Source organism: Bos javanicus, chromosome 22 (assembly GCF_032452875.1).
Source record: "Bos javanicus breed banteng chromosome 22, ARS-OSU_banteng_1.0, whole genome shotgun sequence".
Lineage (NCBI taxonomy): Eukaryota > Metazoa > Chordata > Mammalia > Artiodactyla > Bovidae > Bos > Bos javanicus.
Genome location: NC_083889.1, coordinates 28,923,449 through 28,946,331, shown reverse-complemented (window position 1 = coordinate 28,946,331; position 22,883 = coordinate 28,923,449). Strand labels below are relative to the sequence as shown.

Below are 22,883 nucleotides of genomic sequence, written 5' to 3'. Positions count from 1 at the left end.
GGGGAAACCACGCCAAGCCAGAAGCTCTGGCTGTGATCTCTGTTGTGCTGCTGTCCTGCTGAGTGAAGCAAATAAGTACGTGCCCAAAGTCCTCCTGATGCATTTTCTACTTCTATTGTTTAGTTTGTGTCCAAAGAAGAAAATAAGAGCGTGCCTACCTGTGTCCAGGAGTAGTGTTGGAAACAGAGCAACGAACAACCAGCAGCTCTTTCCTTGACACACACCATGGCCATTCTCAACTTCATAAGCGACCTATTTGCTGCTTAAGGGTCATCTACAGTTTGCCTTTTTAAGTGGATTTAAAATGAGCCACTAGGTTTACTGGTGTGTGCCTCATCTGTATTTAGCTTCCAAAACTGAGCCCACTATAACGTGGTCACTGGTGTCATGAGATGTGTGGGGCAGATTTCCAACCTGAGCAGCGCAGTAGTGCATAGGCAAGGCCTGGCTCCTGCTCACATGGAGCTTGCAGTTTGGCAGGAAGAAAGGACAAGGTCCTCTGAGCCATTCTCAGAGCCTGTATCCATGAGGCCAAGGTCACAAACTCTGCTGCCCTCACCAGTAGGCAGATGGAGTCACAAGAAGTGGAGGGGGTCTGCGGCAGAATGAAGACACTTGTCCCGCATGATGGAGACAGCTGGCCTCAGTTTCAGCCAATTGTCACCATGTGGGAATGTGGGCTCAGCAACTGCCAGAACTTCCATTAGTTTAGGGGCAGCTGTAAACAGACTTTGACATAAAATCTACCAATTTTTAAGTGCTGACAACCAATTAGAAGTTTTACAAAACTGAGTACCAACAGTGACCCAATGGCCGCCTGCTTGCAACCCTTACATTCTGCAAACTTAGTTGCATCTTCCCACTGCTCCAACCTACTCTCAATACCCCAACACATTCCCGTAACACTGGTGTGACCAGTTTGCTACTTGTCTCATTCCCAGCACAATTGTTTTAACTGTGGGGATTTGCCTTGCACACCTCCCTCCTTTCTCTCTGTGCCTGGTTAGATCCCACCCATCTTTACTTCCCAGGTCAAGACCCTCCTACTCCACTCAGCCCCACTTCAAATTCCCTCTTCTCTGAGTCAATATCTTTCTTATGACTGTGTCACTGGCAACGAGGCAGGGATTCACTCTACCATCCTCTAATTCTTCTATTTGCATATCTTATCTCCCTAAGAAGACTAAATGCTCAATAATAGAAACCACTCTGGAAATCCATCAATGGAGATGGAGTATGCAGTGTTAATGGAGAGGGAGGGTTAACAATCTGGAAGACAACAGGGATTGACTGACCACAGCAAGGTGGTTAAGAGCTTAGATTCTGAAGACAAGCAGGCTTGGGTTTCTTCATCTCTTTGAGCTTCGGTTCCCATACCTGTAACCTGGGGCCACAGTAAAATGGGGACATAACCCAAATCATATAAAACCTGTGAGATTAAGAGCAAAAATAAACAAATGGGACCTAATTAAAATTAAAAGCTTCTGCACAACAAAGGAAACTATAAGCAAGGTGAAAAGACAGCCTTCAGAATGGGAGAAAATAATAGTAAATGGAGCAACTGACAAACAACTAATCTCAAAAATATACAAGCAACTCCTACAGCTCAACTCCAGAAAAATAAATGACCCAATCAAAAAATGGGCCAAAGAACTAAATAGACATTTCTCCAAAGAAGACATACAGATGGCTAACAAACACATGAAAAGATGCTCAACATCACTCATTATCAGAGAAATGCTAATCAAAACCACTATGAAGTACCATTTCATGCCAGTCAGAATGGCTGCGATCCCAAAGTCTACAAGCAATAAATGCTGGAGAGGGTGTGGAGAAAAGGGAACCCTCTTACACTGTTGGTGGGAATGCAAACTAGTACAGCCACTATGGAGAACAGTGTGGAGATTCCTTAAAAAACTGGAAATAGAACTGCCTTCTGACCCAGCAATCCCACAAGGAAACCAGAATTGAAAGAGACATGTATACCCCAATGTTCATCGCAGCACTGTTTATAATAGCCAGGACATGGAAGCCACCTAGATGTCCATTAGCAGATGAATGGGTAAGAAAGCTGTGGTATATATACACAATGGAGTATTACTCAGCCATTAAAAAGAATACATTTGAATCAGTTCTAATGAGGTGGATGAAACTGGAGCCAATTATACAGAGTGAAGTAAGCCAGAAAGAAAAACACCAATACAGTATACTAATGCATATATATGGAATTTAGAAAGATGGTAATGATAACCCTGTATGCGAGACAGCAAAAGAGACACATATGTATAGAACAGTCTTTTGGACTCTGGGAGAGGGAGAGGGTGGGATGATTTGGGAGAATGGCACTGAAACATGTATAATATCATATAAGAAATGAATCGCCAGTCCAGGTTTGATGCAGGATACAGGATGCTTGGGGCTGGTGCACTGGGATGACCCAGAGGGATGGTATGGGGAGGGAGGTGGGAGGGGGGTTCAGGATGGGGAACATATGTACACCCATGGCGGATTCATGTTGATGTATGGCAAAACCAATACAATATTGTAAAGTAATTAGCCTCCATAAAAAAAAAAAAAAAAAAAAAGACAGTCACATTAAAAAAAAAAGTGACATGTTGAAAACTCCTAAAAAAAAAAGAGATGATAAAAAAAATACATAAATAGATATAAAGCACTTAGCACAATGCCTGGCATGCAGTAGTGAAAGTCACTCAGTCTTGTCCAACTCTTTGCAACCACATGGACTATACAGGCCATGGAATTCTCCAGGCCAGAATACTGGAGTGGGTAGTCTTTCCCTTCTCCAGGGGATCTTGCTAACCCAGGGATTGAACCCAGGTCTCCTGCATTGCAGGAAGGTTCTTTACCAGTTGAGCCACAGTAAGCTCTTATTATCATGGACTAATAGCCTGATTCAGCCAATATCATTGTTAAGCAAGCATTGCATCAATGGAGGAACTTTCTTATGTGCAAACTATTGACTACTTATTTTTTGCTAACATTCTCTAAATATACTGAATGTGTCAGCTCATCCACTTTCTTAATTTTACCTATTTTATGGATAGCTGAGGCACAGAAAGGTTAAATGACTTGTCTAGGCTACCCAGATCTGAACCCAGCCAACTGGCTCCCATACTCTTAATGACGATACTCAATGGCATCTTTATATATCTAATGGGAAGGGACATCTTTCTGACCACAACCTTTTCAAATCAAAAGCAGGATTTCACTTTGCAGACAATGGTTTAAGAGGACAGAGTGATCAGGGCTTGGTTTGAGCCAAACTATATTTCAGAAGTTCCAAGAAGAAGCAATTTGCTTTTCTGTCAGTTTAACCAAGGGCTATATGTCCTATAAAATGAAAATAATGAGGAAAAAAGAAAAATGCTTAGGAAATACTATAAAATTATAAATATCATTATGGAAGGCAAAAACTCACATAGATTAATACTAAGAGAAAAGGCATTTTGCTGATCATAGAAAAAACCTGAAAAGGAATCAACAATATTTTTAGCTCTCAATAACCCCAGAAAAGACAGGAAAGACGGAAATGCATCTTCAATAACTTTCAGAATGTGAAGAAGAAAAGTGGTGAAATCACAGACAGTGAACTCAAAATCCATAAACTGTGGGGCATTAGGAGATAAACTGGTATCCTCAGGAGTTGGTGTCAATTCACGAAAACAGATGCCATCCCTTGGAGTGGCCTGAGCCTAGGAGCCCTGGGCAAAGACTGTGCCTGGGTTTTAAGAAGGCATATGAGAGTACACAGAAGAACTGTACAAAAAAGTGCTTCACGACCCAGATAATCATGATGGTGTGATCACTCACCTAGAGCCAGACATCCTGAAATGTGAAGTCAAGTGGGCCTTAGGAAGCATCACTACGAACAAAGCTAGTGGAGGTGATGGAATTCCAGTTGAGCTATTTCAAATGCTAAAAGATGATGCTGTGAAAGTGCTGCACTCAATATGCCAGCCAATTTGGAAAACTCAGCAGTGGCCACAGGACTGGAAAAGGTCAGTTTTCATTCCAATCCCAAAGAAAGGCAATGACAAAGAATGCTCAAACTACTGCACAATTACTCATCTCACATGCTAGTAAAGTAATGCTCAAAATTCTCCAAGCCAGACTTCAGCAATACATGAACCATGAACTTCCAGATGTTCAAGCTGGATTTAGAAAAGGCAGAGGAACCAGAGATCAAACTCCCAACATCTGCTGGATCATGGAAAAAGCAAGAGAGTTCCAGAAAAACATCTATTTCTGCTTTATTGACTATGCCAAAGCCTTTGACTGTGTGGATCACAATCAACTGTGGAAAATTCTTCAAGAGATGGGAATACCGGACCACCTGACCTGCCTCTTGAGAAACCTGTATGCAGGTCAGGAAGCAACAGTTAGAACTGGACATGGAACAACAGACTGGTTCCAAATAGGAAAAGGAGTACGTCAAGGCTGTATATTGTCACCCTGTTTATTTAACGTCTATGCAGAGTACATCATGAGAAACGCTGGGCTGGTGGAAGCCAAGCTGGGATCAAGATTGCCAGGAGAAATATCAACAACCTCAGATATGCAGATGACACCACCCTTATGGCAGAAAGTGAAGAGGAACTAAAAAAGCCTCTTGATGAAAGTGAAAGACGAGAGTGAGAAAGTTGGCTTAAAGCTCAACATTCAGAAAACGAAGATCATGGCATCCGGTCCCACCACTTCATGGGAAATAGATGGGGAAACAGTGGAAACAGTGTCAGACTTTATTTTGGGGGGCTCCAAAATCACTGCAGATGGTGACTGCAGACATGAAATTAAAAGATGCTTACTCCTTGGAAGAAAAATTATGACCAACCTAGATAGCATATTGAAAAGCAGAGACATTACTTTGCCAACAAAGGTCTGTCTAGTCAAGGCTATGGTTTTTCCAGTGGTCATGTATGGATGTGAGAGTTGGACTATGAAGAAAGACGAGCGCCGAAGAATTGATGCTTTTGAACTGTGGTGTTGGAGAAGACTCTTGAGAGTCTCTTGGACTGCAAGGAGATCCAACCAGTCCATTCTGAAGGAGATCAGCCCTGGGATTTCTTTGGAAGGAATGATGCTAAAGCTGAAACTCCAGTACTTTGGCCACCTCATGCGAAGAGTTGACTCATTGGAAAAGACTCCGATGCTGGGAGGGATTGGGGGCAGGAGGAGAAGGGGATGACAGAGGATGAGATTGCTGGATGGCATCACCGACTCGATGGATGCAAGTTTGAGTGAACTCCGGCAGATGGTGATGGACAGGGAGGCCTGGCATGCTGCACTTCATGGGGTCACAAAGAGTCAGACATGACTGAGTGACTGAACTGAACTGAACTGATGACAGTCTCCTATGGCTTCTTTATGGATGAAAATACAGAACATGGGATGTATGGTTAGTTATAAAGCTGACTGGACTCACATTTGACATCACAGATTAATTTCCATCTGAAGGAAGTAACCTAGTGGGAGAATAAAAAGTTTTCATGTCAGACTTGTTCATTCAACATGTATTCACTGTCTTAGATGAAAACACAGAATGTTCATTCTAATTCATTAAGGTTAGAAGCCTTACTAATTCCTATTCAGTTCCCCAGTGCCACATTTTATGCTTCACACACTAACAGAGCTCCAAAAATGGTTACTTATTGGATTTCAGGAGTCAAGTTTACAAAGAGTGTTACATAAGTAAAAATATCCAGAAAAGATCAGGAAATAGCTGGGATGACATCTTATAGCTCCTGAAAGATTTAAAGCAGGTATACAGGACAAAACCAAATCCAGTAAGGTAAAAATCAAGGAAACAAAGTTCTTCATAGCTGATACAAGAGAAGTTAAACAACAATGTCTGAGAAAAAAATCCTAAGGGTTAGAGTTAATGGTAAACTAAGAGTAAGTAGTGTGTTGAGGTTTCCAACTGTAAGTAGATGAGCTCCTAGATCATATGAACACAAGAATGGTAATAAAAAACGAGAGCAACAGCTCTTTTCTACTTTCTGGCCACACCTAGAGGATTATATTTATCTTGGAGGATGCTTTGAAAAGGTATTGACCCAAAAAAGGAAGGGAAGAGGTAGTGACAAAGTACAGTTTGCTTTTTAAAAAGAGACCAAGAAGGGCAAAGTAGTAGAAATTTGGGACCTGTAAGAATCATTTAAAGGCAGAATAGCCTAATCTAGAAGATTTGGAAGGGATCCAATAGCAATCCTCTAGATAAATAAAAACAGATACTTGAATAGAAAATGAATTATTCTGTATGGGTGCAGAATTAAAACTAATATGAAAAGAGTAGATTTCATCCAATTCAAAGGAGAACCTTCAAACAATCTAAGGTGCTTCCAAGTGGAATCAGTCTACTTTTCCATCAGTCCGTCCCTAGACATTCCAAGTGGTCCATGTGGGGGACTAGAAATCACACGCAACACACACACACACACACACACACACACACACACACACACACATATACACACACACACAGAGTTAGAAAACCAAATTCAGCATACTATTTAAATAATGCATCTTAATAAAATACACTTATCCCAGGAATGCAAGGCCCAATTTAAGTTAGAAATTTAAAAAATGTCATTCATTCAGTTGAGTTCACTCAGTCGTGTCCGACTCTTTGTGACCCCATGAACCGTAGCATGCCAGGCCTTCCTGTCCATCATCAATTCCCGGAGTTCACCCAAACCCATGTCCATTGACTCGGTGATACCATCCAACCATCTCATCCTCTGTTGTCCCCTTCTCCTCCTGCCCTCAATCTTTCCCAGCATCAGGGTCATTTCAAATGAATCAGCTCTTCGCATCAGGTGGCCAAAGTATTAGAGTTTCAGCTTCAATGTCAGTCCTTCCAATGAACACCCAGGACTAACCTCCTTTAGGATGGACTGGCTGGATCTCCTTGCAGACCAAGGGACTCTCAAGAGTCTTCTCCAACACCACAGTTCAAAAGCATCAATTCTTCGGTGCTCAGTTTTCTTTATAGTCCAACCCTCATATCCATACATGACTACTGGAAAAACCATAGCCTTGACTAGATGGACCTTTGTTGGCAAAGTAATGTGTCTATTTTTCAATATGCTGTCTAGGTTGGTCATAACTTTCCTTCCAAGGAGTAAGCGTCTTTTAATTTCATGGCTGCAGTCACCATCTGCAGTGATTTTGGAGCCCCCCCAAAAAAAGAGCCTGACACTGTTTCCACTGTTTCCCATGAAGTGATGGGACCAGATGCCATGATCTTTGTTTTCTGAATATTGAGCTTTAAGCCAACTTTTTCACTCTCCTCTTTCACTTTCATCAAGAGGCTCTTTAGTTCTTCACTTTCTTCCATAAGGGTGGTGTCATCTGCATATCTGAGGTTATTGATACTTCTCCCAGCAATCTTGATTCCAGCTTGTGCTTCTACCAGCCCAGCGTTTCTCATGATGTACTCTGCATATAAGTTAAATGAGCAGGGTGACAATATACAGCCTTGACGTACTCCTTTTCCTATTTGGAACCAGTCTGTTGTTCCATGTCTAGTTTTAACTGTTGCTTCCTGACCTGCATACAGGTTTCTCAAGAGGCAGGTCAGGTGGTCCGGTATTCCCATCTCTTGAAGAATTTTCCACAGTTGATTGTGATCCACACAGTCAAAGGCTTTGGCATAGTCAATAAAGCAGAAATAGATGTTTTTCTGGAACTCTCTTGCTTTTTCCATGATCCAGCAGATGTTGGGAGTTTGATCTCTGGTTCCTCTGCCTTTTCTAAATCCAGCTTGAACATCTGGAAGTTCACTGTTCATGTATTGCTGAAGCCTGGCTTGGGGAATTTTGAGCATTACTTTACTAGCGTGTGAGATGAGTAATTGTGCAGTAGTTTGAGCATTCTTTGTCATTGCCTTTCTTTGGGATTGGAATGAAAACTGACCTTTTCCAGTCCTGTGGCCACTGCTGAGTTTTCCAAATTGGCTGGCATATTGAGTGCAGCACTTTCACAGCATCATCTTTTAGCATTTGAAATAGCTCAACTGGAATTCCATCACCTCCACTAGCTTTGTTCGTAGTGATGCTTCCTAAGGCCCACTTGACTTCACATTTCAGGATGTCTGGCTCTAGGTGAGTGATCACACCATCGTGATTATCTGGGTCGTGAAGCTCTTTTTTGTACAGTTCTTCTGTGTATTCTTGCCACCTCTTCTTAATATCTTCTGCTTCTGTTAGGTCCATACCAGTTCTGTCCTTTATTGAGCCCATCTTTGCATGAAATGTTCCCTTGGTAACTCTAATTTTCTTGAAGAGATCTCTAGTCTTTCCCATTCTATTGTTTCCCTCTATTTCTTTGCATTGATCGCTGAGGAAGGCTTTCTTATCTCTCCTTGCTATTCTTTGGAACTCTGCATTCACATGGGTATATCGTTCCTTTTCTCCTTTGCTTTTCGCTTCTCTTCTTTTCACAGCTATTTGTAAGGCCTCCTCAGACAGCCGTTTTGCTTTTTTGTGTTTGTTTTTCTTGGCGATGGTCTTGATCCCTGTCTCCTGTACAATGTCACGAACCTCCATCCATAGTTCATCAGACACTCACTCTGTCTATCGGATCTAGTCCCTTAAATCTATTTCCCACTTGCAGTATATAATCATAAGGGATTTGATTTAGGTCATACCTGAATGGTCTAGTAGCAGATTAAAGAAGAAAATCCTTAAGATCATCCCAACAGATGAGGAAAATATGTGATAAAATTTGATGACCATTTGGGATTGTAATTCTTAGCAAAAACTATGAATAGCAGGAACCTTTCTTAACATGATACAGGCTATCTACAGAAGCCTGCAGCAAACACCAATTTAATGGTGAATTGCTGAAAGTTTTTTCTAAAAGATAAAGAGCAAGATAAGAAGTATTTTACCACTACATCTATTCAGTATTTTACTGGAGGGTCTAGTCAGTCTAATATGATGAAGAAAAAGACAAAAAAATTAAAAGATATAAAGATTGGAAAAGAAGAAATCTAACTGCTATTATTTGCATTGCTATCATTGCCTATATCAAAACTGAGGAGAAACTGTATGTAAGTTGATAATAGACTTTAACAAGGTAGCTAGATACAAAAATCAGTATTAAAAAATGAATTATATTTCTGCATATTTTAAACAAGAAGTTTGAAAATTAAATTTTTTAAAAATACCATTTATAATAGCAAAGCAAAAAATAAAGCAGTAAATCTAGCAAAACATGTCTAAAGTCTTTATGGAGTATTATTATACAATTTTATTAAAAGACATCTAAGAAAACTTAAGAGAGTCACACCATGTTATTGCAAAGAGATGAAATGTTTTAGTCTCCCCAAACTGATAAACAGATTCATAGCAATTCCAGTCAAAGTGTTATTCATGGAATTTGACAAGCTGATTCTAAGATACAAAGCTGCAGTAATTAAGAAAGTATGGTATTGGCACATGATAGACAAGTAAATCAGTGAAACTGAAGCGACAACCCCGAGGCAGACCCGTGTATATATGTAAACTTGATGTATGACAGAGTGAGCACTGCTGGATGCATGGGAAAAGGATGGACTATTTAATAAATGAAGCCGGAATAAGGTTATCCATATGGGGAAAAAATGAAACCGGATCCTCTACCTCATAAAACATACAAAAATCAGTTCCAGGTGGACTAAAGACTTAGATGCTAAACCCAAGGGAATAAAAATTTTAGAAGATACTATATGAGAATATCTTTATGACAAGCAAATCAAAAAACTTTCTTAAACAAGAAACAAAAAGCATACCCCAAAAGGAATATATTGATAAATCCTACAACGTTAAAATTAAAAACTTCTGTTTATATAGACACTACAAGGAGACTGGAAGATAAACTACAAAATGGGGGGAAATGTTTGCAACATATTTAATTAATAAAGGACTAGTATCTAGACTATCAGAGAAATCTAAAAATCAAAAAAGAAAAAGATAGGCCTAATGAAAATTAGGCCAATACAACAGACAGATATTTCACAAAAGAAGGGACATGAATGGCTAATAAACACATGAAAGGATGCTTAGATAACACTTGTTACCAAGAAAATGAAAATTACAAAAGAAACTCTTTCACAGCCTTATAGAATGTCAAATTTAAAATCTGAACAATACAAGTGTTGGTATGAAGGATGAGCTAGGGAATAAGTTGAAATAAACTGGTACAGCCACTTTGGAAAATAGCTTGGCATTACCCAGTGAAGTCTAACTGGCCTATAGCCATCCCCTAAATCCCAGCAATTCCACTCCAGAGTAAAAGGGCTTACTCAAAAAGTTGCACAAGTGTACCATGAAGCATGAACAAATATGTTCAGAGCAGGATTTTTCTCATAACCCAAAATGGGAACCATTCATCAACAATACAACACACATTACAATAGATAAACAAACTGCAGTCAAGTCACACAGCAGGAAAATAAACTATACCTATGTGCACCATCTTCCCTGGTGGCTTCCCTGGTGGATCAGACAGTAAAGAATCTGCCTGCAATGTAGGAGGACCCAGGTTTGATTCCTGGGTCAGGAAGATCCCCTGGAAAAGGGAACAGCAACCCAGTATTCTTGCCTGGAGAATTCCATGGACAGAGGAGCCTGGGGAGCTAAAGTCCATAGGGTTGTAAAAAGTCAGACATGACTGAGTGACTAACACTTTCATTTTCTATATGCATCATCATGGATAAATAAAAAGAAAAGAAAAAACATTATGTGAGAATTGCAAGTAACAGAAGAACACATACAGTATGATTCCATTTACATACAGTTCAGAAGCAAGTGAAACTAAAACTAAACTTGGGATAAATACGATGGCAAAACCATAAGGGAAAGCAAGGTAATGATTAACACAATATTCAGAATTGTGGTTAGCAAAGGGAGGAGAGAAATATGACTGGAACTGCTCCTATAGGGTGCCTCTAGGAAACTGGTAATGCTCTACTTCTTAGGATTGGTGGTAAGTATATGCATGTTCACTTTTTTTATTATTCTTAAAGTATACACATATATCTTATATTATTGTAATATTTCATAAGAAAATATTTTTTAAAAATAAACTTTATAAACATACAAAAAAGGCAAATAAGCTGGATAACTGAATCCAATATTTCCATTAAAGAATTAAAAAATAAAAAATCCACAGAGGCAAAGAAAGAAAACTAACCATTAGTTTTAGCAGACCTCCCCAAAAGAAGCCAAGTTCTGTAAATAGAGGAATTTTTCTAACAAAAGTCAACAGGCTGAGAATTATTTTTCCCAAATGTGTTCTCATCACTTCTTCAGCTGTGCAAGCCACAAACTCAGGCATAATCTTCCAAGATGTCTTTTCCCTCTCTCCTCAAATTCATTTTAGTTTCTAAATCCTAATTTCCTCGTCAGGTTACATTCATCCTTTACAAGAACCTTTCTAGCTGGTACAATATGCAATTCAGACTATTACCCTAGTGATCTCCCATCATGTACCTACGATCTTTTTCCAGCTTCCCACTGCACTTAAGATAAAGATTCTTAACATTACACAGAAGATACTCTACAGTCTGGGCCCTGCCTGAAGCACCAGCCACATCCTGATCCATCCACACATACATACACCTTTTAGGTTTCAGACATTCTGGTTCCTTCAGTTTCTTGAACACATATAAAATTCCCTCCTGCCACAAGGCCTCTGCAAGTAGTGGACCTACTACATTCTAGGTGAAATCCTAAAATGTTAAAATTCACCACTTCTCTTAACTCCTGGTTGAGCAGATGCTCAATAATTATTTTTTCAAATCAGTAATTAACAATGAAATAACAAAATGATTCTTCACAGAATCATACATCTTGAGAAAGAACCTCTATCTCATCCCACTCCCAGATCTATATAATCATCCATTTCAAATTTCAATCATTTTGCCTCATAATGATAGTCATCTTTTTGTTCTTTCATACTATAGGTTAACAATAAGAAGCTCAAAAGCAAAAGACAAAGCCTCTGTAGTCCAAAGTGTCCAAGAAATATGTGCTACCATTGACAAAGGCCCCGCCTTCCAAGTCAGGCTTCTCTCTCTCCACTAAGCAAACAGAACATACAACTAAAGCAGGAAGGGACCATTTCATAGCTAGCATAAATCTCAAGCTCCAAAAGTTGAGTTTCTATGTCTTCAACTAAGTTCAAGCAATTGACAGAGCCTGACTGGAGTCCCTGAACCTCAACTCCAGTTTCTTACGTGAAACAACCCCTTCCCAGCCATAATTCAGGCTGAGAATAAATATACTGCTTCCCTTTGGAAACAAGGATGGTTGTTCCTCTAAACTTCAGACCATTATTTTAAAAGTTTGGTACCCACAAAACATGATTTTTGCTACTGCTCCATATATTAAATATTAGTGAAGCTTAATATTTTTCTTAATAAACACAGATCTATACAGTTTTCCTGCACTCTAAAGACTGTTTTATGCTCTCCATGGCCTAAGATCACTTCACTTTGAAGGTGACTACAATAGATTTAGAAAATAAACATCTAAATTGTAACCACAATTTTACAGTATTAGAAAACTATACACGAAAAAGAGATAAGATAAACATAAAATAAAAATAGAAAACAGTACTCTTCATGAAAATACTACATCATTTTAACAAAAGAAGAAGCTTCTATGAGGAAATGACAACACAAGCATGGAAAAGCTGACACTTTCCTTAGTGTAAACCTTCTAAAAGGCCGCACTGAGTGAAAACATCTAGAAATGGATCAGGAATTTGCTGAAACCCATCCATTTAAAAAAGAATCTGTCAAATTCTTTCAATGCTCTATTAATATTTATAATTTACAAGATAAACACTATTTCCTGGACTGTTTAAACTGAGAACAGCAAATAATCAATGATAAAATTATCTACAATAAATGTTATACATCACTTACAATTGAGAAATAAACTTCAGAGGCCCTTTTCCAACATCATTTCCCATCCCAGGCACAATACTCTCTAAAGCTCTATTTATAATTTTCCCAGCTTCTATTTATTCAGGAAAGTAGTCAGAGCAGGAAATGGGACCAGTCAAATGATCACAATCAATCTCATCACCTTCACAACATGCTGTGAATGTAATTAATCCTCTATTTATTTAGGGGACTTCACACCCCTTACATTAAGACAGCAACTCCCTGTTGGCTTAGGTTGAGATAATTATGTTATAACAAGGATTGGGTTTCAATCATATTTGGCAGAAGAAAAAGGAAACTGTACTTGAAGTTGTCAGTTTTTTTAAAAAAGCTTTCTTGTGACTCCATTCAAAGGACGCTCTTGACAAAGCTCTTCTTAAACAGAGCACTTTCTAAGTACGATAACCACACATACACCACATTAATCAATGTAAGCCTCTTCTCTGAATGAGATGTGAAGACCATCCGAGCACAGGGAAAATTCTATCTGAAGCAGAAAATACTGGTTTACAAAAGCTGACTACATCAATCCCCACCTAAACTCACTTGATCCTGCAGATCTTCTCCACTGAGAATCCTTCCAAGACCTTTGACATGCAAAAAGTACATTAGAGCAAGGGAGGTGAAGGAAAATACCAATTTGCTCACACAGTAGCTAATTATACTCCCTGTAAAGCCAGGGCTCCAGCAAGCCAAAATTAAGGATTTGAGAAGTCTGAAGCCAAGTATGCAGAAATGAAACGAGTAAGGACAGAGACAAAAACCAAACACAGCCACCCAGCTGTAGCTCTTGAATGGGTGTGACACACACAAACCTCCATGTAGCAATAAATGCAGGCACTTTCCGGTCTGGGAGCTGCCAAGTCACCCCTGCAAGTTTCTTTTTTACAAGAAATTGTATTCACACTTTCTCCACTAAATCCTCCACCTTTAGAAAATCAGTAAGAAAATATAAAGTCTTACTTTATTTTTACAAATCTGTTCTATTTTTATTAATCTAGCAAAATCACAATACCCACAGTACAGGTAGAAGTAAAAATGATAAATGAATTATGTCTTCAAATTTCTAAAAATTCTCCCACCTTCCAAACATATTTTTTTCCCAAGGTCTGGATTATAATGTTTGTATGTATTAAGCCCCTCAGGTAAATCTTAACATATCTCAATAATATTTTATTGCCTTTTGATAACATTTAAGCTCTTGAAAAAACAAAACAGGCAAGAAACAGAGCTTAACTGATCTGAGTTCCCATTCTTAGTAAAAAACAAAACAAAATGTGATATCCTGAAATAGGAAAAGGATGTTAGTTAAGAAGTAGGAAAATCTAAATAAATCAATGGGCTTTAGCTAACAATAATGTATCAATAATGGTTCTTTGTGACAAATGACCATACAGATATAAAAAGTTAATTATAGGGGAAACTGAGTCTGGGACATCTGGGAACTCTCTAAACCATATTCATAATTTTTCTGTAAATCTAAAACTATTCCAAAATAAAAAGGCTACTTTAAAAAAAAAAAAGGATATTACAAATTTTAAAAAACAAACAAAAACAACAACAACAAAAAGCTCCACAAACCTTGGAATGGTCAGATACAGGATTCTTTGACAAGTTTTCTCAATGTATATAGTTACAGGGAGCATTCATATCTTTACAAAGGGTTATTTTGACCTGAAATGTTTAGGAACATTCATAATCCCATGATTCACTGGCACATTTCTTGTTAGAGAAGTCTAATGAAGAGCAGCAGTCCCCAGTGGGCATTGCTGAACTACTGGTGATAAGGTGAAGAACCATTAAGTAAATCCTTTCTATATGAAACCTCACTGAAGGGCTACAAGTGAATGGAGATTGGCATGTACTAATCTTTTCTTACGGAGATAAAACCCACTCCCATCTAGGATGAATTTGTGGATTTAATTAAAAATAAACAGTAAAACTGAAGAGCAACTTGACAGGCCAGAATAAGCACCTTACCAAGAATGATTTCAATTCAAGGGAGGTTTAACTTGCTTGAAATTCTGCACAATTGTTTCTTGAAATTTCTATATGCTAATCATTAGCAGCTAATGTAACACTTAACATTGTACCATTTGTCAGAGAAGTAACTTCCCCTGAAGAAGTGAAACCACCTAGAGTGCCTGATTATCATTTGGTTATGCCTGAATTAAACAGACCTCTGAAATCAGCCGCAGCACTGTATTTTTATTATGATCATCAATGACATGGGCAGCAGGGCTCTCCCTCAGCTATGGCTCAGATAGGTGCCATGAAATTACAGCAGTCCTCTTTGGTGCCACACATGCACCACACCCTGCTCTGAGAAAGGCCACCCACTAGTGACAAAGTGGGCCCTGGGACTATGTGTATACCACTTTAGGGGGCACATGCCCACTGTCATCAAGGCAACTAGACCAGAACACTGACCCACACTGGATCAACCACATGCTCCTCCCTTGGAATCATAAGCAAGTGACTCTAGTCCATCTCTACTGAAACTAGGCACACGGAAACTCAGAGCAGTGGAAAAGCCACTCTCCTTCTCCTGCGTCAAGGAAGAAGAGCGGCAAGGACTTACAGAAAGAAGCAACATGAGAGACACAGGTCACCAGAAAGTCAGCCAACTGTTGTACTTTGTGCCTTGAGCTCAGGGGTCCAACTGCACTCCCAGCACCTGGGTCCCAGAAGATAACCGAAAGCCTTCTGATAACGTCCCCATTTTTACTATAAAAGTCTGAGTGGGTTTCTTGTTTGTAACCAAGCGATTTCTAAGTAAAAATACTGTTGTAGTCTCCAGACGCTGAAGAGAGAAATAAAGGTTTCATATCTGGCCCTGTTACTAAAACGCCGGAACCCCAGGCTAACTGCAGACTCTCTTATTCAATAATAAGGGACACTAAAGGACAGATAAAACTTGTGATCCAAAAGCAAAAACGCCTCACATCCATTCTTGCCCTTCAATGCACCAGAGCTACAACCAGGAAATCTATTCTCCATGTTGCTTACATGTTTAACTTGTCTACTCCTCTGCATGATGCTGTTTGCCCAGCCTGGAATGCATCCACTCCTGATTATTATTATACTCATATGTGAAACAGTGCTGTGCAACCAGATACCATTTTTTATGTTTTGCTATTAATTCACATCCTTTCTTTGTCCAACTCTTCTCCATACATCTTTTCCAGCTGTGATCCAAATGTTCCTGACTCTTTTTTTCACAGATACTCCTTAGAGATCTCAAATCAACATTTTAAAAACTGAACTCATCTCACCTCCCTTCTCCTCCATCCTATACCCTTCTCCAATATGATTTAATTTCAGCAAATGCACCTCCAACCACCTGGTTTACTGGCCAAGTCAAAATTCAGATCTCATCTTTGATTCTCCCACTTCTCACCGTTGCCTGAGATCCAATTCTTACTTGGTCCTCTCTCATCTACCCCTGACCACTCGTCTCCTGCCCCACTCTCACTACCCTCACTCAGGCTACAACTGCCTTTTGCTTCCATCACCTTTTCTTCTGAAATCAGCCTTTCCAGCTTGAATCTGAGCTCTGTTCCTATGCCAGTTCATTCCCCACAATGTGACCTGATGGACCCTCCCAGAATCTAAATCTCACCATGTCACTCACATACATACCCAGCACTTAAACTCTTTAGATTCTCCATGCTCTTCCAGGATAAATTTCAAACATCTTCATGTGGCTAAGGCTCTATAAGAATCAGCCTTATTTCTTTCCTCTCATTCCTGTACCAACAGTCAACTAATCTGAGCTTTCAAGCTCTTTAAAAGGTCCATATTCTTTTGTCCCTATTGTCTGAAATACTCTCCATACCTGCTTCCCCATCTGCATCCGACCATCCCCTACTGACCTTTCAGCTCTCAGCTTCAACTCTTCCTTCTGGAAGCGGTTTCTGAGACCCTAAGACTAGGCATGTGGCCTTCTAGGTGGTTCCACAGCACCATACTTTCCCACTGCAGCCGCTATTTGGCTACAGAATAATATTTCCCCTTATATCTGTGTTTCCTGCTAGAAGGTCAGCTGCAACGTGGCGTGTCTCATGTTCACCAGAGTGGCTTTATCACCTCAGTTCCTGGCACATGGTAGGGCTCGATAATTAGTGATTAAAAAAATAATTCTACTTTTACATCCAATGCTGATGGTTTACCTCTGCATCAGTTACCACCATTCCCATGGCTTTTGGCAGATAAACCAGGAACAAGAGAAAGCCAGAAGAGATCTATACTCTTCTCAGGAACATAATTCTTTTCCCTACCAAAACACACACACAGAGGAAGCAACCAAAGCAGTATGAAGCAATATAAGGTTTTAAGTTTTCTAAAATTTTAAGATTTTAGCGCAGAAATAGCTTAAGTTTATTCACAATTGAGGAAATATTACTGAAACGCCAGTCTGTGTGTCTGATACACAGTGAGGCCAAACAATGCCAAAACATCAGAGTTTGGAACAGGAAAAAGTTTACTGAGAGCCTTGCAAGGAGATGGGTGGCTCCTGCCTTAAAAACCCCAAACTCTCTGAAAGTTTTCCTCATAGAAAAGGTGAGGGAAGGGAGTGATTAGCTGCTGCAAATTTTTTGGTACCAGATTCTTTGTTCTTGAGGTCATGTCAATGATGTTCCTATAAATCTACACTAAACAAATGTTATTCTCCGTTCTGACAAGAAAGAGCAAGGTCCCAGGGCATAGCTTTCACCCTCTGAGGTCCAGATCCTGGCTTGAGAGGAGAGGTTCCCGCAGGGCCAGGTACTCTGCCCCAAAACCTTCACATACCACTCGGCCTGGGTCCTCCCGCCAGTGCCCAGGTCCTGGCTGAGGAAGCAGGTCTCAGCTGGCAGCTCCCTCAGGATCCGGTCCCCAGACCCTGCCCTGCTGTCATCATGGAGGGAGCCAGGCACCTAAGACCCAACTGACCCTCAAGTTCCTCAGGAAGTTGGAATGGCGGGGGCAGGGCGAGCAGAGCGCATGCCAGGCAGACGGCTGCGGCCTTCAGGTCACAGAGGCACGGATACAGAAGAGATTCACCCCACCTCAAAGCGGGCCCAGCCAGTGGGGTGCCTTGGCGAGGGCTCTGGAGCCCTACAGGACACAGCCCCAAGCCTGTTTCCTGGACCACCCAGCTCACGCGCTGGCCCAAGGCCAGGTGAACTAGAGGGCACCGGGAGAAAGCCGGGATCCACCTCTTACCTCACTCTCCACCTCAGGACCACAGCTCCGCTGATGGCTGGCTGAATGGCTCACTAACGGTTGCTCTTTGACAATTATTCATTGTGGGAGGGGCCCAATGCAAAACTGACCAATGGCTGAGCAGGACCACTAACGATCGCTGTTGGACAGTCATTCGCTTGGGGGAGGGGCCCACTGTGGAAGCTGACCAATGAAAGGTGCGCAGCAACCGCCAGGTGTGCTAAGAGCTGCCGTAGAGCAGAACATGCTCTATTACAGAATCTGAGGTCCAGGATTTATCAAATAAAATTCTCTAGCAATGGAGCTGTTTACCTCTACAAACTTTGCACATTAGTGTCCAAAGGGCTGCAAAATAAGATTGCATTTCATGGTGGGTGGGAACAATGCAAAAAAGCAGTGAAAAAAACAAACGCACAAAGAATATTAATGAGAGTAAACCATTTATCTGGAGAAGGCAATGGCACCCCACTCCAGTACTTTCGCCTGGAAAATCCCATGGATGGAGGAGCCTGGTAGGCTGCAGTCCATGGGGTCTCTAGAGTGGGACACGACTGAGCGACTTCACTTTCACTTTTCACTTAATGCATTGGAGAAGGAAATGGCAACCCACTCCAGTGTTCTTGCCTGGAGAATCCCAGAGACGGGGGAGCCTGGTGGGCTGCTGTCTATGGGGTCGCACAGAGTCGGACACGACTGAAGCAACTTAGCAGCAGCAGCAGCAAACCATTTATCAGTTCAATGTAAAAAGGTTCAGTGTTTCAAAGACATATATTTTCTTTTCTCCCCTATAACTACCTACCTTAAAAAACTATACCAGAGAAAACGAAGATATAGAATCTTCACGGACAAGCTCTGACTTACAGTGAAGTTAGCTGGGACTTTAGATTTTAATTACTTTAAAAAAAAATCCAAAATCTTTGACATAGAAAACATCATATTTTATCCTGTGTCATTTTAAAATACACCATGCATTAAAATACTAACACTGAATGCATTAGATGAAATAATGGAGTGACTTGCTAAAGTCTTATTGTCAATGAGAGGCAGGGCTGGAACATATTTTACTGTGTAAGCTTTTCCACTCCAGCTTATACTAAAGAGTGTAAAATGCTAAACTTTCAGTAGGTCAGAACTACCAGTGCTACTGGTGAGCACAGCCCACCAGAAGGAAATCAGGGGAAAGGCAAAATCTTATATAGCTAAAATGTAGCTAAAAATTTCAATAAAAATAGGTTAGAGCTGATTTATAGTTCAGTTGAGGGGGAAAAAAACAGATGTGTTCCTTCAACTGGCTCTATGAGGTACCATTCAATTCAACTGAAATTTACTGTGCTCACAAGGGACTGTAATGGGCACAGATAGGTGCTTATTCCCATGGATTTTAAATTTTTAGAGGAAGAAAGAGATATGCACCTAAATTACTACAATGAGAGGCAGACACAGTGTGTGCCCAAGTGATCTCTAAACCAAGTGCTATGGGAACATCCCTGAGGAAGACAGATAAATCCTTAATCCCTCTTCCTAAAGGAAAAGCTCTCTACAGGAAAGGTTCCCCTCTTCACTCTCTACCCCACCCCATATCATGGACAGAGACAACTGCTTGTCTAGGTGGCATATCTGGGAAAACATGCAACCTGGAGCCAGAAGACCTGAGATTATCACAGACATATCTCTTATAAGATATATGACCTCAAGCAAACCACCCCTGCATGCTGCTACCCAGGGTGTGTTTGCTGTAGGAGCCACCACACTTGAAACTTACAATGCAGCTTACGATGAAGGATAGCATGAAGCATTTCTTTTTAGAAAAGTAATGTGCAGAGTCTATAACTCGAAATAAAAATACACGAGCTTCAGTTTTTAAGACCTGCAAGTGTGCTCTACAGGACACAAATGTTACAAGGAAAACTATGAAGCACTAAAGCAAAACCTCATGGTAACTGTTGTCCTAACTTCATTAATTCACCATAAGAATGACTTTGCGGCCCATATTCCAGTAAGTTTTTGCCAAAGTAAATGTCTGACTGTAAAAACGGAATGCTAGTCAGAATGTAGCACCTGTCTGGTATTTCAAATAAAATTTTATACAGTCATTATTAAAAATAAAAAGCATCAACTAGAGACTAAGGAAAATGCAGAACTATTTTAATACATAAAAATAAGGCACTAGATTTCACTAATAAATTGTTTGGAAAAGAAATGAGATAGAAAGTGAAAGAAAGGAAGAAATTAGTTATGAAAATTATGGACATTCACCATAGTATTATTAATTCAAAGTTCACAATTAAAATGATACTAGAAAGCTCAATTATTCTGTGTTTGAAAAATCAAGAATGATATTAGAAAATTTAAAATTCAGTTCTCTTACTTCAAGGGGGAGGGGAAAATAGGTAAAACATAACACACAAAGTGAAAACAACACAACCTACTTAGAGAAAGGGACATTACAGTCAAATGATAAAGTTGAAAATTTCTTTTCCAAAGCAACTTGAAGCATTCCTGTTGTTTCTCTCTTCTATTCTGCTCCCTATACATTAACGTCTTTTTAAAAATTACTGTCACCACAACAATGACAAGTAGCCTAAGAATGTTATTTGATTTCCTGCAACTTAAAACAAAGGGAAAACTTTTAAAGCAAAAGAAAGTCCTATTAATCCCCACATCAACTTGAGGGTATTACACTCTTCTACTTCAATGAAATAAGATCTCTCTAGTCAATAAAGAATGCCACAAACAGAGCAAGGAGGCGCTCTCAGAAATGGGATCCTAGCATAAACTTCAATGCTCATTACATGCTTATAAAATCCTCACCCTGAAAGAAAAAAGAAAAACCTAAACCCTCACAAATAGACTTTTCAATTTAATTTTATTATGAAAACAACGGGAAATGGCAGCAGGGTATTTGATAAGCTCAATTAGCAGAAGGATCAAATGAAGTGATGACATACCATTATGACCTCAGGGGTTAAAGATGCAATTTTCCATCTGGTGAAATCTAGATTTCTACTTCGAATGCTGACACCACCTGCTGTATGCTATTAGGCATTATCTTGAGCAGTCCCTAAGCATTTTGCTTACAACAGGTATAGCCTCAAGTTTTTTTCTTACTTCACTCTGCAATATAATTGCTTCCCCGTGAACAGAAATCAAAAATAAATTCTGTATAATGGCTTGTTCAAAACAGGCATTAAAAGCCATCCTAATGCATTCATTTACCATTCACAGTAATAGTAAAAATATTATCATTTATCTTCTAAGTCACAAATGATATTATGCCATCATTTTCTATAGCACCTAAGAATTATTCCAATCAAAGGCTCTTTTTGTATGTTCTCAATTAACAGTCTCCTGCTACTAAGATGGATATTTTAGGCATGTCTGATAAGAATCAGGTCTATAGAACATTCTTAACAAAATGAAAATTCATTGTATTTTTAAACTTGATAAGCCTCCTTGAATGAGACAATGGTAAACAATTAAAAAATTTTTTTTACATACCAAGTTCAAGGAGCTCATTTCTTAGTGTTCAGACCCTTGCTGCTGCTGCTGCTGCTAAGTCGCTTCAGTCGTGTCCGACTCTTTTAGACCCCATAGACGGCAGCCCACCAGGCTCCTCTGTCCATGGGATTCTCCAGGCAAGAACACTGGAGTGGGTTGCCATTTCCTCCTCCAATGCACGAAAGTGAAAAGTCAAAGTGAAGTCGCTCAGTCGTGTCCGACTCTTAGTGACCCCATGGACTGCAGCCTACCAGGCTCCGCTGTCCATGGGATTTTCCAGGCAGGAGTATTGGAGTGCGGTGCCATTGCCTTCTCCGTTCAGACCCTTAGATAAATTTAATTAGGCTCTGAAAGTTGTTCTTATACTCTGATAAAGGATTCCATTTGCCAGTGATTAACCAAAGAGGGCACAGTTATTTTGATTAGGTCTCTATCCTGTCATGTTAAACATTTGCTAGCACACACACTCACATTCACACTCCCCTATAAATAAACTCCAGATACAGGTTCAGATAGAACAGTCTTGTGATTTCATTGGGAACAGTCAATAGCGTAACAATGAATAGTCACAACTGTTTAACATTTATTTTCCAAGCTATTGCTAATTTTTTCTAGAAAACTTCACCTTTCTGTCATCTGAACCTCCTCCCTAAGCAACTTCACCAAGTACCCCATGTTGATCCATTACTTCTCAAGTATTTGGTAGGTGTAGAGGTTTCTCTCTCATTAAAACTAACCTCCAGGTTATTTCACTTTCTTCAGTGTTTCAGAAATGGGAGCATGTAGCATACATAACTCAAAACTTACTTGGCTTTCTGGATCCACACACAGTAGTCTGAGATGTAGAGATCATTTAGAATATAAGCTGGGTCATTTTCCTGAAAAATTTTGTGAATGTCCAGTAGACACTTTAAAACTGCACTTTTCCCTAAAGGAAATTGAAAAAAATAAAATTATCCTCAAGAAAAAAAAATCTGATTTTTTTAACTGAGAAATTCACATATGGAGGAGTAACATATGTATAGCAGCTCAGAGTTTTAATCATTTTTAAATATTTTTCATATTATTTTATTGCAAGATATCATATCAGTATCATTAAGTCCAAACCTTTTTATTTCTTTCCTGAAGAATTATAGAAAAATCTTTATACTCTATTGTTATAGTTGATTAACTATGGTTACCATAAAAACACCATAAGATATGACAAGGTACATTAAAATAA

The 22,883-nt window shown here is 39.6% G+C and overlaps 1 protein-coding gene across 2 annotated transcripts in view; it reads right to left on the bottom strand.

The window, feature by feature from the left end:
• Positions 1-22,883, bottom strand: part of SHQ1 (SHQ1, H/ACA ribonucleoprotein assembly factor) — a 101,078-nt gene that overhangs the window by 22,066 nt on the left and 56,129 nt on the right. For both annotated transcript variants that reach the window (XM_061396397.1, XM_061396398.1), the window contains one exon: positions 22,469-22,589. In XM_061396397.1, the coding sequence (XP_061252381.1) occupies positions 22,469-22,589 (121 nt within the window). The remainder of the gene's footprint in view (positions 1-22,468; positions 22,590-22,883) is intronic.